The sequence below is a fragment of the Prenolepis imparis genome, unplaced genomic scaffold (genome assembly GCF_030444845.1).
Source record: "Prenolepis imparis isolate NDT839.2.m4 unplaced genomic scaffold, iyPreImpa1.0 SCAF_17, whole genome shotgun sequence".
Classification (NCBI taxonomy): Eukaryota; Metazoa; Arthropoda; class Insecta; order Hymenoptera; family Formicidae; genus Prenolepis; species Prenolepis imparis.
The window spans coordinates 638858-653699 of NW_028141175.1; the positions used below are offsets into that span (position 1 = coordinate 638858).

The 14842-nt window shown below is 36.0% G+C and overlaps 3 protein-coding genes and 1 long non-coding RNA gene across 8 annotated transcripts; 3 read left to right on the forward strand and 1 right to left on the reverse strand.

The window, feature by feature from the left end:
* Positions 1-924: 924 nt before the first annotated feature.
* LOC145946518 (uncharacterized) lies at positions 925-2046 on the forward strand. Its single transcript, XR_014427056.1, has 3 exons — positions 925-1062; positions 1152-1239; positions 1907-2046. It is a non-coding gene; the product is annotated as an uncharacterized LOC145946518 (long non-coding RNA).
* LOC145946516 (protein fem-1 homolog A-like) lies at positions 1237-6650 on the reverse strand. 3 transcript variants are annotated; one of them, XM_083056138.1, is made up of 9 exons: positions 6514-6650; positions 5302-5800; positions 3821-4129; positions 3359-3722; positions 3225-3285; positions 2945-3127; positions 2610-2858; positions 2153-2278; positions 1237-2070 (listed from the first exon to the last, which is right to left on the reverse strand). In XM_083056138.1, exons 1-9 carry the CDS (start codon positions 6520-6522, stop codon positions 1849-1851), a joined length of 2022 nt encoding a protein of 673 aa, XP_082912264.1. In that variant the 5' UTR covers positions 6523-6650; the 3' UTR covers positions 1237-1848. The 3 variants fall into 3 exon arrangements, with proteins under 3 accessions (XP_082912264.1, XP_082912263.1, XP_082912265.1); XM_083056137.1 differs by having other exon boundaries at positions 5302-5824; XM_083056139.1 differs by lacking the exon at positions 6514-6650 and adding an exon at positions 6278-6308.
* Positions 6651-8353: 1703 nt separating this feature from the next.
* On the forward strand, positions 8354-10621 carry St2 (Sulfotransferase 2). 2 transcript variants are annotated; one of them, XM_083056223.1, is made up of 7 exons: positions 8354-8501; positions 8691-8894; positions 9120-9216; positions 9338-9494; positions 9578-9698; positions 9894-9988; positions 10066-10621. In XM_083056223.1, the coding sequence occupies exons 2-7, from the start codon at positions 8753-8755 to the stop codon at positions 10390-10392; spliced, it is 939 nt and encodes a 312-aa protein (XP_082912349.1). In that variant the 5' UTR covers positions 8354-8501; positions 8691-8752; the 3' UTR covers positions 10393-10621. The 2 variants fall into 2 exon arrangements, with proteins under 2 accessions (XP_082912349.1, XP_082912348.1); XM_083056222.1 differs by lacking the exon at positions 8354-8501 and adding an exon at positions 8508-8622.
* Positions 10622-11204: 583 nt separating this feature from the next.
* LOC145946551 (DDB1- and CUL4-associated factor 10 homolog) lies at positions 11205-14506 on the forward strand. 2 transcript variants are annotated; one of them, XM_083056220.1, is made up of 6 exons: positions 11205-12001; positions 12111-12224; positions 12331-12528; positions 12620-12791; positions 12884-13099; positions 13185-14506. In XM_083056220.1, the coding sequence occupies exons 1-6, from the start codon at positions 11796-11798 to the stop codon at positions 14382-14384; spliced, it is 2106 nt and encodes a 701-aa protein (XP_082912346.1). In that variant the 5' UTR covers positions 11205-11795; the 3' UTR covers positions 14385-14506. The 2 variants fall into 2 exon arrangements, with proteins under 2 accessions (XP_082912346.1, XP_082912347.1); XM_083056221.1 differs by lacking the exon at positions 11205-12001 and having other exon boundaries at positions 12289-12528.
* Positions 14507-14842: the final 336 nt, after the last annotated feature.

The following is a 14842-nucleotide window of genomic DNA, read 5'->3' on the forward strand; positions in this document are numbered from 1 at the left end:
GACAGCTAACGACAGTAAAACCTTTCAAGTAGAATCGAAAAAAGTGCGCAATAAAAAATGGAACACCCAACTAAATTCTGCTGACAAAAACAGAGAAGCGAAAGAAGAAAAAAAACTGGAGAAAGAGGCTGCCAAGGAAACAACATAGAGAAAAAAATGTCAATAATAATATTAATATATATAAAAATATTAATAATTGTGAGATTAAATTTACACCAGAATCTAGATTTAAAAAACTCAGCCGAAGATGCCTAAAACTGCGACAGCGACATAAATGTTCTCACCTGGCAAAGTGAGCAGTGTGTATAGTGTCACATTATTTTACTTAGGCCTTCTACAGAGGTCTTGCGGAAGACTAGAGAAATATCGGGAGGAAGAATTGGATATATCAGATACAAGAATAAAGTACACCAAAAAAGGAGTTACTCATTGAAGTAACTGGACCAGAGAATTTTTAAGACGATAGAATAATTATAAGAATATATATATTAGATTCAGCATTTCGTGGTCTCACTAATATTTTCACAAAATTTATTAGAGATTGTGCCGATAAAGCTAAACCATTACATATAACTTTAAACAAAAACAATTGAATTCCAAGTCAGAATATCTTCAAAGAATCTGAGAAAGAATATTGAAGAAAGAATTAACTTCATTTTCGATTTTGCGTATTTACAATCCAACAGCTTCGACCGAATTACACATTGAGTGCACAAGAATTGGATATCTTATTACGAAAACAACCTAGTGGCGATTGCGTATTACAGCAAACTAATCATAGTCCGATCTTATATTAATGTCCTTCTTTTTTGCAACCTATAATCTCAAGAGTGGGGCAAATTTGGGGTGGATCAGGGGAGCGATCACCAATGATCGCAAGTTTCGTTCCCTTCTACTGCGTTTTTAGACAAAGATAGATCTACGGTACTGAGCATCCGTCTCTTTCTAATCTGTCGATATGGTTTCACTATAGGAGAGATAAGCGACGCTCGGTCTATTTATATTATACGTCTATGTATGGAACGCTTTCATATTAACTTGTACAGCATCGAATTCACGGTGGTAACTGATAATTGATAAAAATTTCTTACATAATATTAATATTAATTCTTTTTTCCAGCAAATTTATTGTTTGTAATATCTCTTTCCAGAAAGAAGAGCCGAAGAATTTGAGAAAAACTAACAAGACCCCAATATTTCTGTAACAAAATATCATATTGATGCCATCTCTTTTACTTTGTAAGCAGCACAATATGTGCAACAATATTTAAATAGAGTTCTCTCAAGCATCTGTAATAGTTCAAAAAGCTGTGTAGCAAGAACTTTCAATACTTAATTAAATTATGAATCGCTATATAGAAGCATTAAAAAACAATGTTTTATATATTGCAAAATATCTAATTGAGAGAATTAATTTTTATAGAAGCATTCTCTTCTTATGCTCAGTCTTTTGATGTCTTAAAAACTGCTTGCCGTTGCATTTACATTTTATATCATAATTAACATCTTGCGTGACCGATATTGACTGGTACATTTTTCAATAGCAAGATGTTAACAGAATTGTTTTAGCACTCTAAAAATAGTACTTTCTTTATAATTAAAGTTTCGATATTCGTATATATATTTCGTTACTTTGTATGTGTATGTTCCTCATCTAATTTGCTTATATAATTAGAATATGAATTAATTTTATAAATTAATATATATATCATTGTTCATCATTGCACATAAATTCTTTGATATTGTCATACATTTTGGAATTATGACAAAATATGTTGGAAAATTATTCTCTCAATAAGCATCTACAATATAATTTGAGAATTATTGTTACTATAAATTATATCGATATCATTCTCTGTGAAGTTCCAGAAAATGACGTAATGTAATAGGCAATTCTGTACTACAGATTCCGTATTTACAAACAGCCTGCGCGGCCTGACACTGAAGACTAGTATAACTAAGAAGATTCACGCTATTTAGCGGATTGGAAGATATCAATCGTACTGGTGTATCTCCCGCCCTATTTGGCGTATCTAAGTGTGCGCCATAATCCAACAGCAATTTTATCAGCTGTTTTAAACAAATTCTTAACGTTAATCGTAATGCTCGACTTGTAAAATCCTAGAAAATATATAAAGAAAAGTATACTTACAGGATTGTGAAAATTATACGCGTTGCTCGCTATGTGTAAAGGCGTCGACCGTAATGTATTCCTAGCATCGATGTATGCTCCACAATCCAGGAGCAATTTAACAACATCCAAACGTGGAAATATTGTCTGAAAATATTCATCAAGATATCATATATGTATTTCATTTCACTGTCTAATGATGCAGTCGATTTTTCAATAATAAAACATTTGCAAAGCAAATAATTTTTACTATTACAATTGAAAATAAAAAAGTCTGCAGGTATTAAGTTTTAAAGATGCAAATAGAATTGTACTCCTCAATTTTAAAAGTTATAAAATTTATAGTATTTATTTAATTGAATAGAATAGAGATATACTTATATTTATAAAGATAATTAATATTGAAAAGAAAAAGATTGATTAATCGTAAAATTTCAACTCTCTTGAGAGAGATACACATGAACAAAAGTTTACTTACATGTACATCATCAGCAGAAGTAAAGTAACTAGAGTTGATTGTATTTAAACTAGAAACACAAAGATGAAGAAGTGTGTCCTCTGTATAAACAGATCTTGGATTTTGTTTCACTAAACTATGAACTAGCTGGTGCATTAAAGCGCTCTCTTCGTCAGAATTCGAAGTTTCTACTAAGAGATAAATAAGATGCGTCACGCATTTTAGAATACGTTCATAACTGTCTCTCTGTCTCTTGTGCACGGGACGTTTCTATAATATAACGTAATATAATTAATATAATTAACATGGATCTAACAACATATCATAATTGTATAATATGCGCAAATCGTACGCACCTCCAACAATTCTCTAGCTTCTGTCAGCTGGCTAGAAAGTAATTTAAATATCGCCACTACATCGCAAAATCTCGGTTCATGTTTTTGTCGATTACGATCTATTACTTCCAATGTTTTTTCATTTAAATCCACCATAAGCCTCACAAGAGCTTGTGCAGTAAAGCACGTATCTGCATACAAAACCTGTAAAAAAGACATCGATAGAAATTATTTTTCACATACAGATGGAAAAATTATATACACATATAACTGTATTAGACATTTAATATATTTTACATACCGAATCCTTTTCAATTCTAATCTCTAACACTCGGTGCCACAGATCTATACACTGTTGATATCTAAAAAGAAGGAATATATGATATTACATGTGATTAAATGCGTTTCAGAAAGACTGGACAAATATCTAAATACCTTAAAGAATCTGCATATGATGCACCTCTAAACATGAGTCGAAAGAGAGTATCCTTGTGATGCGGGCCTAATATTCTTTCACAGATCAGTAAACTTTGTATTCTTATTGCATCTAAGTCGAGCGAAATGGCATTTAACTCTTCCATGGTTGAACATTCCACGGCGTTTTTGTAAGTCTCGCGTTTTGGTAACACGGGTCTCTTTGGCAAAGGTACTCCGTCCTTAGAGTTGACTATTCTGAGGGTCATCGCTGCCCTCCAATATTGTAACGCCGTATGCGTATCGCTATGATCGTCGAAGAACGTGGATCCCATCAGTTCGTTTGCATCTGCCAATCTTTCCGGGGAATATGATACGTTCTCCACTAAATCATGAATCGTGATTTTAATCAGTATAAATCTGTATCTTTTATCATAGAAAAAAAAACGCAAATTACGTTGCAATATTACATCGAATTCTTACCCAAATATTCGAATATCTGAATGGCCCCTTTAAGGCAGGCAGTCTGGAGAGCATCATCGTTATATCGAGACCTGAGATGAGGGTCCGCATTATGTTCTAAGAAAAGTTTGGTAGTTAAAAATCTGTGTTCCTGAATGGCATAATGCAAGGCAGTCTTATTCTGAATATCCGTGGCATTCACATCCGCGCCGTGTTCCAAAAGAAAAGTGCACAACTCCACACTTTGTATGGAATTTATCAAGCATGTTCCGCCATTGTAGTTTGCTTTTAGTATATCGGCACCCTTTTCCACTAAATACGAAACAATGTCTGAAAAATATATGATTTATATTTTATAGCGCACTCGAGATCTTGAATCCCGACAGTTAAACCTGTGCGATAATTACTTTACAACTCGAGAACAAACGTTCCGTTCGAGAAAAATTTAAGTACTCCCGTCGAAGTCTAATTTCACACAGTGAGTCTGATCAGTAAATATTTTCGACCTATCTACAAGGTCGTTCACGACCCAAAACGTCCATGTATTGTTAAATTCGACTGTTTGATGTAGGAAAAAAATTACAGAAAGAGCTAAAGCTTTATTCGAACGGAACGTGCTCTTGCTCTTGAGAATATTCAAGAAATAATAACAGATTTTAACAGATATATACTTTCTCGAATAATATTCAAAATATTCTCGTTAAACCAGATAACTCATATCATCATCTAAACAAAACAATCAGATTAAATTAAATATTTTAGAAAGAGAGAGAGGAAGAGAGCAGAGAAATTCTTAGTAATTAAGAATTAATAATCGTACTGCGATATCGAAACAAATAGTTCTTTTTGTCTAGATAAATTATTTGGCACATTTTGTATATGACAGCAGAAGCAGAGGAGAAACAAGGATCAATTAACGATTTGATTTGCTGAAATTTAGACGCATGAGCCATTTCTGTAATGTTTGATGATAGATATTAGACATTAGGTTTGTTCACATTTTGTTTAAATTTTCTTTGCATTCTCTCTCCAATATTTAAATGTATATTATTTCATTCCAAATGCAAAAAGTTTCAAGGAGTGCAAGTAAATCAAAATTGATAACTATTATAAGTATTATAAAAGAATAAATGATGGCGCAATTAAATCTTGGCACACAGATTTGACCTAAACCTACATATGATTATATTTTTGTTTCGATTTGACAAGAATACATATTGATCTAATTTTAAAATATTTACTTATTTTTTGTATAATAATATTTTGATTACTGCATTATTTTTACCTAATATTACTAACTTTTTTCATTACACATCTCTGTTGTTATTACAATATATTATTTTATCTTTTCTAATATGAGATAATCTGATTATTTACAAAAATATATGGTCTAAATCATATCATGCAGAAATATATAACGTTTCAAGAAAGAAATATGACAATTGTCTTTTTGTTTACTTGCCCCATCAATTATATATATATTATGACATGTAATTTGTTACCCATATGTGTCATGAAGCATGCAGATCTAACAGGAGTAGATCCAGAATCAGAGACTGCATATACATCGGCTCCATGGGATATAAGGCATTTTATAACTTCCAAATTTCCAGATACCGCGGCGCACCATAATGGTGTGACACAGTGAACCGATCTATCATCGGGTACTTCGTACTTTCCTCTTTGTTCAATATCCGCATCGCATTTCTTTAGGAGATACTCGACAATCTCCACGTGTCCCCTCTTGCAGGCGATGAACAACGGGGCGCAGCCATCTTTCATGTGAGACACAATTATATTTCGAACTTCTTTTTTGTATTTCTCCAAACGATTTCTCAGGCCATAGGTCAACTGTGCTCCCGGTGCCACATATTTACATTCATGTATAAGATCTAAGAATAATTGATCCATAGAAAAGTCCCAACGATGACTATTGCTAATCCGCACTGCCCACTTTCCGAAACGATTCAGACGTTGCAGTGCTCCTTCCGATTCATAAATCTGAAAAGAGAATTTTATTTTTTTCTACAAATATTTATTTATATAGATATTTATATAGAAATTTTCTGAAGTACACTGTGAGGAAGTAATTGTAAGCAGACTATGGAAGGAAGTTTACTTTAAAATAGCGAAATATTGGATATCAAACAAACTTCAGTCAGACATCTGTTTTAACTATTTTTTGATTATTAAAAAAAGATTGCTGACTATATAAAAATTCGAGAGCGAGTAAGGCATACAATAGAGAAAATATTAGAAATAGGAATCAATATTAAGCATCAGGCTTATTGGACAATACAAAAGTACAAAGGCAATAGGAACAGATATATATTATTTCCTGCTTCTATAGTGATAAATATTTTCTATTCCCTGCTCCCTAATGCTTAATATTTATTGCTATTCCTAATATTTAAATTATTCTATCGTGCCCAGGGCCTGACAAAGTATCCTACGTATGTAAATCAATTTGACATATACCATACATGCACCAATCCCTTATTTCTTTCAAGGTAGCAATCTCTATGCTATTATAGCGTGTGTGTGTGCGTGTGTGTGTGTGTGTGTGTGTGCTTTGTGTATGTATGTGTACGGAGCGAATGAAGTATATAACCTTCAAAGCTGCGTCAACTCGAGATCATCGCGAATAGAATCATTCGCGCGAATCTCGACTTGTCACGCAAAGAGGCAACACGAGAGCGAGCCTCAAAACTCACCCGTGACATGAATATAATCACTCGCGAGCACGAACAAGAGATTTTCTTCTTATAATTTAATGGCAACAGGATGACAAAAATGATTCATCCATCGAGCCAACGAACGAGAGACATTTAACAATCGTTGCAGCAACACATGTAAAATGACAATCAATAAACCACGTGATTAGAGATGCGTTCGAATATCCTACAAAAGTAGTTTTCGATCGACCAATCGGAATCGAGAGGGAGTAGAGATCTCTTTGCCCCGATTGGTCGATCAAATGTTACTCTTTCCCCCAACTCGTCGCCGCGGTGGATTTTCGAACGCATCCTAGGGAGTTTCTCGCGCCTGCGCACTGCGCACTCGACGTCGATCTACGCATTCGATTCGAGTCTCGAATCCGAGATCCGTGCGAAAGCTTCCTCCAAAAATGATTCATCCATCGAGCCAACGAACGAGAGACATTTAACAATCGTTGCAGCAACACATGTAAAATGACAATCAATAAACCACGTGATTAGAGATGCGTTCGAATATCCTACAAAAGTAGTTTTCGATCGACCAATCGGAATCGAGAGGGAGTAGAGATCTCTTTGCCCCGATTGGTCGATCAAATGTTACTCTTTCCCCCAACTCGTCGCCGCGGTGGATTTTCGAACGCATCCTAGAGAGTTTCTCGCGCCTGCGCACTGCGCACTCGACGTCGATCTACGCATTCGATTCGAGTCTCAAATCCGAGATCCGCGCGAAAGTTTCCTCCGTTTCTTCTTGCGACAATATTGTGACATTTGATCAGGAAAATGAAAAGAATGCGTGACATAAAAACCACTTGACAGGTCGACTAATATAGGTATATAATATAACATATAATATATTATATATTATATTGTCATCCAGCTATATAAAATCGATGTGCTTCTTATTAGCATGACTTATCGATCAGTACTGAAAAATTATCATTATTAATTTGTATTATATTGGACTCTTGTACAAAGTTATGCATTGTGTTGTTGAAAAACAGCATTTAGATACACCTGCCGCGAAGCAAATAGTTTATTTGTTCTTACGCATGCGCACCGATTGTGCAGTGTATATCGATATATAAGAATGTAGCTGGCAACTTTCTCCGAAAGTGAAATCTCTGTTCGGCGAGAAAGTTAATAATGCGTCGCAAATAAAAAACGTGCAGTGCAGAAAATGCACTCGCATACTTTGGACATTTTTGTAATTCGTTTTGTACTTTATAAAGAATCACTCGCGCTATATATATATATGTATGTATGTATGTATACGTTTATATTTTGTATTTTTTAGTAGTAATTTGTATTTTTAAATATTTAGAAAGTATCTTTGTATTATTTTTCTCTTTTCTGAATTATTATAGTTATATAAAAAGAGATGTAATACAGTAAAGGATAAATAAGTCCAAAGTTCAAAAGAGAAAACGTTCCTTCTGTTTGCTAACGAGTAAATATTGTTAAAAAAATTAAAAAAAAAGATACATGTACATTTTTGCGATGCATCTTGATAATATCATTGCTATTAAAAAAAAGCTAAAAATGAAGACTAGGCAAATAACTTAACGCTTTCAATATTTTAATTTAGAATTTTTTAGCCATTTAATGAAAATTATAAAAAAATTCTGATGTATATAATATTCTTAATTACTTTATAAAGAAGATGATAGAACGAATTAATATATATAATTTTATTTAAAAAATCAGTAATATTTAAATCGAAAACATTTAAGTCTATAGATATTTATCATTATTCCCGCAAATAGTTGAAAAATATATATTTCAATGTATGTATATACAAGGTACAAGTCGAGCAATGTATGTGCAAGTGGGATATATGTCATCGCATATATGGCGAATTTATGTACCCTATGCGACGCGAGTTATGAAAGTATACACGAGCCTCATCGTAAACGGGAAAAAGGAGTAGGACCAGTAAAAAGTAACCCATGGAGTCGTCAGTGGTTCATATACAAACGGGTACGAAGGTACGTTCATTTCTTCGTAAGTCGCGTATGCGAGAACATCATCCGGGTGTGAAAATACGCTGCGTAGTTGCGTCTTGCATTAATTAATTCTAGAATTTGCATAGCGATCTTCAAGAATCAAGTGAGTGAATCGAATCAGTCTTTCTCTTTTATTATTTTTTTTTAAATTATATATTAAATATTTTACAGTGGCCAAAGAATCATTCGTGTTCTCGACCTTAGAGGACGAGAAGGGGGAGAAGTTGGACGAGATGTTTCAGGTGAAACCGAGTTTCTTGAGAGTTTTACCCGGCCGATGCCTCCTGCCACCGAAGATCGTCTTTTACGCGCAAAAGATACGCGACTTTACGGTATACGAGGACGATGTTTGGATGGTCTCGCATCCTCGTACTGGTAATAATTTATAATTTTGTAAAGAGCATAATTATAAGTCTCGTAATACATGGAAGTCGAATTTAAACCTATACATTTATATATAAAATTCTAAAGAAAACAATCTTGTGAGCGCGGCTAAAAATCAGAAAAAAATTTCAGTTAATTCTATATTGCATAATTGTGATATTTAAGTAGTTTTTTTTTTTTAATATTGCTTTTTAACACGATGAAATGATCTCCTAGGTAGTCATTGGGCGCAGGAGATGGCATGGTGCATCGGACATGATTTCGATTACGAGAATGCTCGCACGCTTTTTATCTTGCGAAGTCCCTTACTCGAGTAAGTCGATTCCTTAAAATAAAAATTAATTATTCGATTATTATGCGATAGAATTATCTTACAATTAGAGTCGCATAAAAGCCATAATATTTTTCTTTTCGAATCTCTTCTCTTTCTTCAGAGGTTCGGCTGTCATGGTCAACGGAAATTACGACGAGTGGTTTACGAAGCTAGGCGATTCCATCGAAAATATAACAAAGATGCCAAGGCCACGATATATCAAATCTCACATGCCGTGGGACTTATTGCCGAAACAGCTTCGCGAGAAGAAGCCAAAGGTGAAGATACAATTTCGCTACGATTTCGTTACAATTATGGAAAAGTACGACTCTCTTTATATCTAAAATGTAATACTTTGCAGATAATGTACGTTACGAGAAATCCAAAAGACACCTGTGTCAGTTTTTATCATTACTGCAGAGTATTCCACGGTATGAAGGGAAGCTTCGAGGACTTTGCAGAGTTGATGCTGCAAGATAGTAGTGCGTTAAGTATTTTATTAATATCGATTTGAGAGACAGAATCATCACACAATTATCATTTAATAGAAGTTTTGATACAAAACAAAAGATTCATATTTTTTTTATTATAAAAGAATCATAGTTGAATGTGCGATTAGTAACATTTTTAATTAGCATTAAAATTAACATCGAATTTAAGAAATGATATTTGTTTAGCCCCGTTGAGCCCGTTTTGGAATCATGTTCTACCTTTTTGGAAGATGAAAGATCAAGATAACATATTATTTATGACATACGAGGAAATGAAAAAGGTAAAACACAAAAAAAGCGTCTTCGCTTTTGCAATCGCGATGAATCTTTTACTGAAACGCGCGATTGTATTTTTCAGGATCAGACAGCGGTGATTAAGAAGACAGCGAAATTTTTAAGCAAGAACGTGACGGACGAGCAGATCGTCGGGTTGTGCGAACACTTAAAATTTTCAAAAATGGCAACGAATCCGTCGGTGAACATGGAACTACTGCTGAGAAACAATAAGAAGGAGCAAGAGGATGACGATCCGGATTACAAGTTTATCAGGAAAGGCAAAGTCGGCGACTGGACGAATTATATGTCGGAGGATCTCGCTCGACGATTCGACGAGTGGACGGAGAAGAATTTGTGTGGAACCGGTCTCAAATTTCACACAGATAATATTGCATCTGATGAAGAATAAGAATATATATAAGCTGTATATTTTAAATACAGTGAACGCATTATAGATCTCGTTTTTTGGCGCGATTATATGTAAAGTTATTATAATTTTTAGATTTTAGATTTACTCTATAATTATATTACGATTTATTTATCGTATTCAAAAAAATACGCATTGCATATATATAGTCTCTTGACGATAAAAAAGTCTCTTAATTATTAATGCGCATTGTTATATATATTAGACTCAATCGTAAAGCAAAAAAGAATATTAATTATATGTATATATATAATATTAATTTTTTTAATAATTATATACCGCTAATTGATATTCTAATTATAATTTGCTCTACATACATATATAATGTATGTATTATGTATATCATACATATATTATAATAATTATCAATAATTAAAGAAAGCGCAATAGAGATCGATGTAAAAATAATATAATGAAGAAATATATACAATATGTAAAATATAATGAAAATTGCACAAGGTATAATATATAATACACTGAATAATCATAAATATTATATTACTTAACGAAAACTGCGAGTGAAATCTAATTGTGTGTAATTGAAAAAGAGAAGAAGATGATGACGGTGAAGCTATATGTACTTTTAGAATGTCTTTTGAGATTTTATTATTTTTTAGAATCTACGTTGTCTGTATACATGTGTATATGCATATAGTGAAAATTATCCGCGCTTTCTAAAAAAAACATTAATTGGAGAATATTTTTGATCGTTCTAACGCGATGGCCAGCGTAATGTCAAATGTGTATCATCTTGACGCGATGACAGGCAATCTTCAACAAAGATGGCGCTGATTTGTGTTATGTCAGATTTTTCAAATTGATTCGAATCTCGTGGAATCGTCTCTTTTTTTTTTGACAGGGCGCTAACGCGGGAATCCAGTCTCGCCCGTTGTCTATTTTGGAGCTACTTTTGTCGCGTGTCGTGTGTCGCGCGACTCGCCATCGTAGGCGGAGACGTGCGCGGAAAGTCACGTGTAAGATCGCGCGTAGGGTTCGGACTTAACCTCGTCTCGTCGTTGAAACCCCCGATCTCTCGTCACCGATCTCTCGTCACCGATCTCTCGTCAGCGTCGTGAGACTTTTCCCCTCCGTGGAATATAATCGCGAGTTCGGGTAAGAATAAGCGAGGAAGAGTCCCATCTGTCAAACGTCAGCTGTTGACGATCGCCGTTCGGAAAGTTGCCTAGTCGCGCGCGATCCCGAGAAATATATATATATATATATAGACAGATATCGTTGTGACAGATCGCAGAGTTTCGGAATAAAGCATCTCTTCGCGAGAGACTGTTCGCCCGAAACTCCTCTCTTCCCACATCGCGCTTCTGTATCTGCAGCCTCGCTGGACACGTTCGATTGAATGCGGTTAAATTTAACGCCTGGCTGAAATGCCGAAGATAAGGATCAAGCAGACGCCGAACAGTCTTTGGTTAAGGCAGCGCGAGCTAGGTGTAAAATTCCCCCTTGGCCACAACGATAATTTTCACAAGACCCTCTACTCCTCGATACAGCCCATCACTTCGTGGGATCACGGGGACAATTTGACCGCCGCGAGACACGGCGGTGTATTTAATTTGGAATATTCGCCAGACGGGTTAGTAACGTTGTCTGTCAACTTGTGTATCCTAATTAATTTTTGTTGCAACCTTTATCGAAACTTGATTGTACCTATGTGCTTCGCTGATCTCCAATCAATGTTACAGGTCTCTCTTGCTGGCGGCATGTGAGAAGAAAAGTATTTTAATGTTTGACCCATTATGTAGGAAGTTGATACATGCGATAGACAATGCTCATAATGACTGCGTCAATTGCGTAAGGTTTGTAAGAGCTTATTAGATAGCCCTTATTTAGATTCTTTGTAAGGAAAATTGTGTTTGATAGAGAAACGATGTATAAAACGTGATGTGTTGTCAACGCTACTAGATTTCTGGATCAACGTATGTTTGCAACTTGTTCCGACGACAGTACAGTTGCTTTATGGGATGCCAGAAACTTAAAGCAAAGGATAAGAACTCTTCAGGGGCACTCCAATTGGGTCAAGAATATAGAATATAGTCCAAATGATAGTCTATTATTGACCAGTGGGTTTGACGGTAGTATATATACTTGGGATATTAATAGGTAAATACACTGTTCAATTAATATCTATGCAGTTTTTCCCTCTTTTAAAATAATACAATTGTAATGATGTATTTTTTGCAATGTTCCGCAGTTTTACAGAGAATAGCTTTGTCTTTACTCGTGTATTTCATACAAATGGGCTAATGCGAACAAGACTTACTCCCGACACTAGCAAAATGTTAATATGCACTACTTCAGGATATCTCATTATAATACACGATCTTAAACTCAGTACGCTAAGTCAGGATTTGGCTGGATTCAAGGTAAGATGCCCTTATAACTTCTCCATCAAAATCATTTAATAACCTTATAAATCTGATGGCCCTAAATTATTCTTATAATTTTATTCTTGCAGCCAAATATGTACAGATTAATGCAGTTATCGCAAACTACTATACCAGTCGCAGCTAGTTACACACACCTCTTTGCTCACAGCCGTCCCCACAATAGAGTCGAGTTTCTCACCGATTTTCCCGCGGGCGACGACGCCGAAGTAATATCTAGTTTACAAGTTCATCCGCAAGGATGGTGCGCCTTGTCTAGAAACGTCAGCAGCGGAGAGAAGTCTGAGGTTTGATTTCGCGCGTCGGATTATTAAAACTATTCCACCTTGACTGAAATAAATTCTATCTAACTCGTTCCGTTTCAATCCACAGTGGACTTGCATTCACGATATACAGGAACGCGAATCATCCAGCAAGAACGGGGAGCAAGTCAACGAGGGAGAAGAGGGCCGTTTGACGAGCTTGAACGTGGAAGAGTTTGAGGACTTTCCGCAGTCGCAGCCGTCGCGTTCGGGAATCACGTCTTCCTTCATGATAGAGAATACGAATCGCACTCGAATAGTACACGACGTGTCGTCGGACGTGAGATCGAGCTCATTCGATCCACCTATTCGCGTTTCCACGGACGCCGCGCCGTCGTCGGTCAGAGCGTCGTCGAGGGCGACAGGTTGGCAGACAACGACGCGCAGAAATCTACAGCACCAATCGAGGAGCCCTCGTGCGGATAGAAACGCGGCGAGGACAAATTTCGACATGGTCGAGGTCAGTACGAGCTCCGCCGCCGCTGATGCGAGGGTAAACCCGACGAATCACCACGATGACAGATCGGAAGATCGGCACGACGTGGACGACAATAATGACAATTCGGCATCGGCCGACGAAGCGGATAGAGAGGGCACGCGAGAGTACAGATCGCCGAGACCGCACTCTCGGCTCAACGATTTGCGGCGGCGTAACGCGATCGACAACTTTTCCACCGGAAACGTAGAGCTGCACGTCAGTACGGGCGACGTGTGGGAAGCGCTCGTGGCGATCAGGGAGGCGAGACTTCGCAGGGAACGCGAGAGGGAATTCTATCCCGGCGCCGAGAGGAGGGACTGGCTGTCTAGATCGAACAACGGCGTCAGCGTGAATATACCTCGTTCGTCCCACACTGTCGTGATAATCGGCGATCGGGCTCGGGTGCAGAATCTGCAGAACCGGCAGAATCTACAAACCATGTACGCGATACCGAGGAACCACAAGATCCATCAGAACACGCCCAGATTGACGCATTACATTGAGGAGCCGAACGTTGGTTCCGGATATATCAAAGAACTGTGCTTCTCGGCGGACGGTAGATTGATATGTTCGCCCTTCGGTTACGGTGTACGATTACTGGCGTTCTCGAGCGACTGCTCCGAATTGTCTAATTGCGTCCCGCCCGCCAACGAGTCCGTGCAGCTTCACGAATTGGCGACGCACACTGGTCATTCCGATATTGTGGTTAGCACGAAATTCTCCCCCAAGCACTATCTGTTTGTATCCGGCTGTCTCAGCGGTAAAATTGTCTGGCATCAGCCGGTGGTTTAGCTAAATTGATCATTAATCTTTATAGGCACTTTGTTATTTTACATTAATCGCGGTCTCTTGGTAGATACTTTATATACTTTGCAGCTTGTAAAAGATCAATCTATGAGAAATTTTTTTTTGGTAATTATATATAATTATATAGTTATATATATATATATATATATATATATATATATGTATATATATGTAATTATAATTTTATATATATATATATATATATATATATATATATATATATATGTAATTATAATTATATATATATATATATAATATATTATCCGTACAATGATTTTTATGTACTTGTAATAGGCCGTTCCACATTTTCTACTATTGTAGTTGTATTTTGCACCTTGACCTAAAAAATCAAGTTTTACAAAATAATTATTTTATGTTTAGAGAAAAAAAAGGAAGAAAAGTTGCTAAAAAAATCATATTTCTCAGTTGCCTATCCACGTATG

Excerpts from the sequence above, each read along its gene's own strand:
- LOC145946516 (XM_083056137.1), bottom strand. Across the intron at positions 3,723-3,820 it reads TCAGATATTCGAATATTTGG|TGGAGAACGTATCATATTCC; the intron begins GTAAGAATTCGA and ends TTCATGATTTAG. Across the intron at positions 2,859-2,944 it reads AAGCTAGAGAATTGTTGGAG|AAACGTCCCGTGCACAAGAG; the intron begins GTGCGTACGATT and ends GTTATATTATAG.
- St2 (XM_083056222.1), top strand. Across the intron at positions 9,699-9,893 it reads GTTGATGCTGCAAGATAGTA|CCCCGTTGAGCCCGTTTTGG; the intron begins GTGCGTTAAGTA and ends ATATTTGTTTAG. Across the intron at positions 9,989-10,065 it reads CATACGAGGAAATGAAAAAG|GATCAGACAGCGGTGATTAA; the intron begins GTAAAACACAAA and ends TGTATTTTTCAG.
- LOC145946551 (XM_083056220.1), top strand. The coding sequence starts at position 11,796 with ATGCCGAAGATAAGGATCAAGCAGACGCCGAACAGTCTTTGGTTAAGG. Across the intron at positions 12,002-12,110 it reads TTGGAATATTCGCCAGACGG|GTCTCTCTTGCTGGCGGCAT; the intron begins GTTAGTAACGTT and ends TCAATGTTACAG. Across the intron at positions 12,529-12,619 it reads TATACTTGGGATATTAATAG|TTTTACAGAGAATAGCTTTG; the intron begins GTAAATACACTG and ends AATGTTCCGCAG.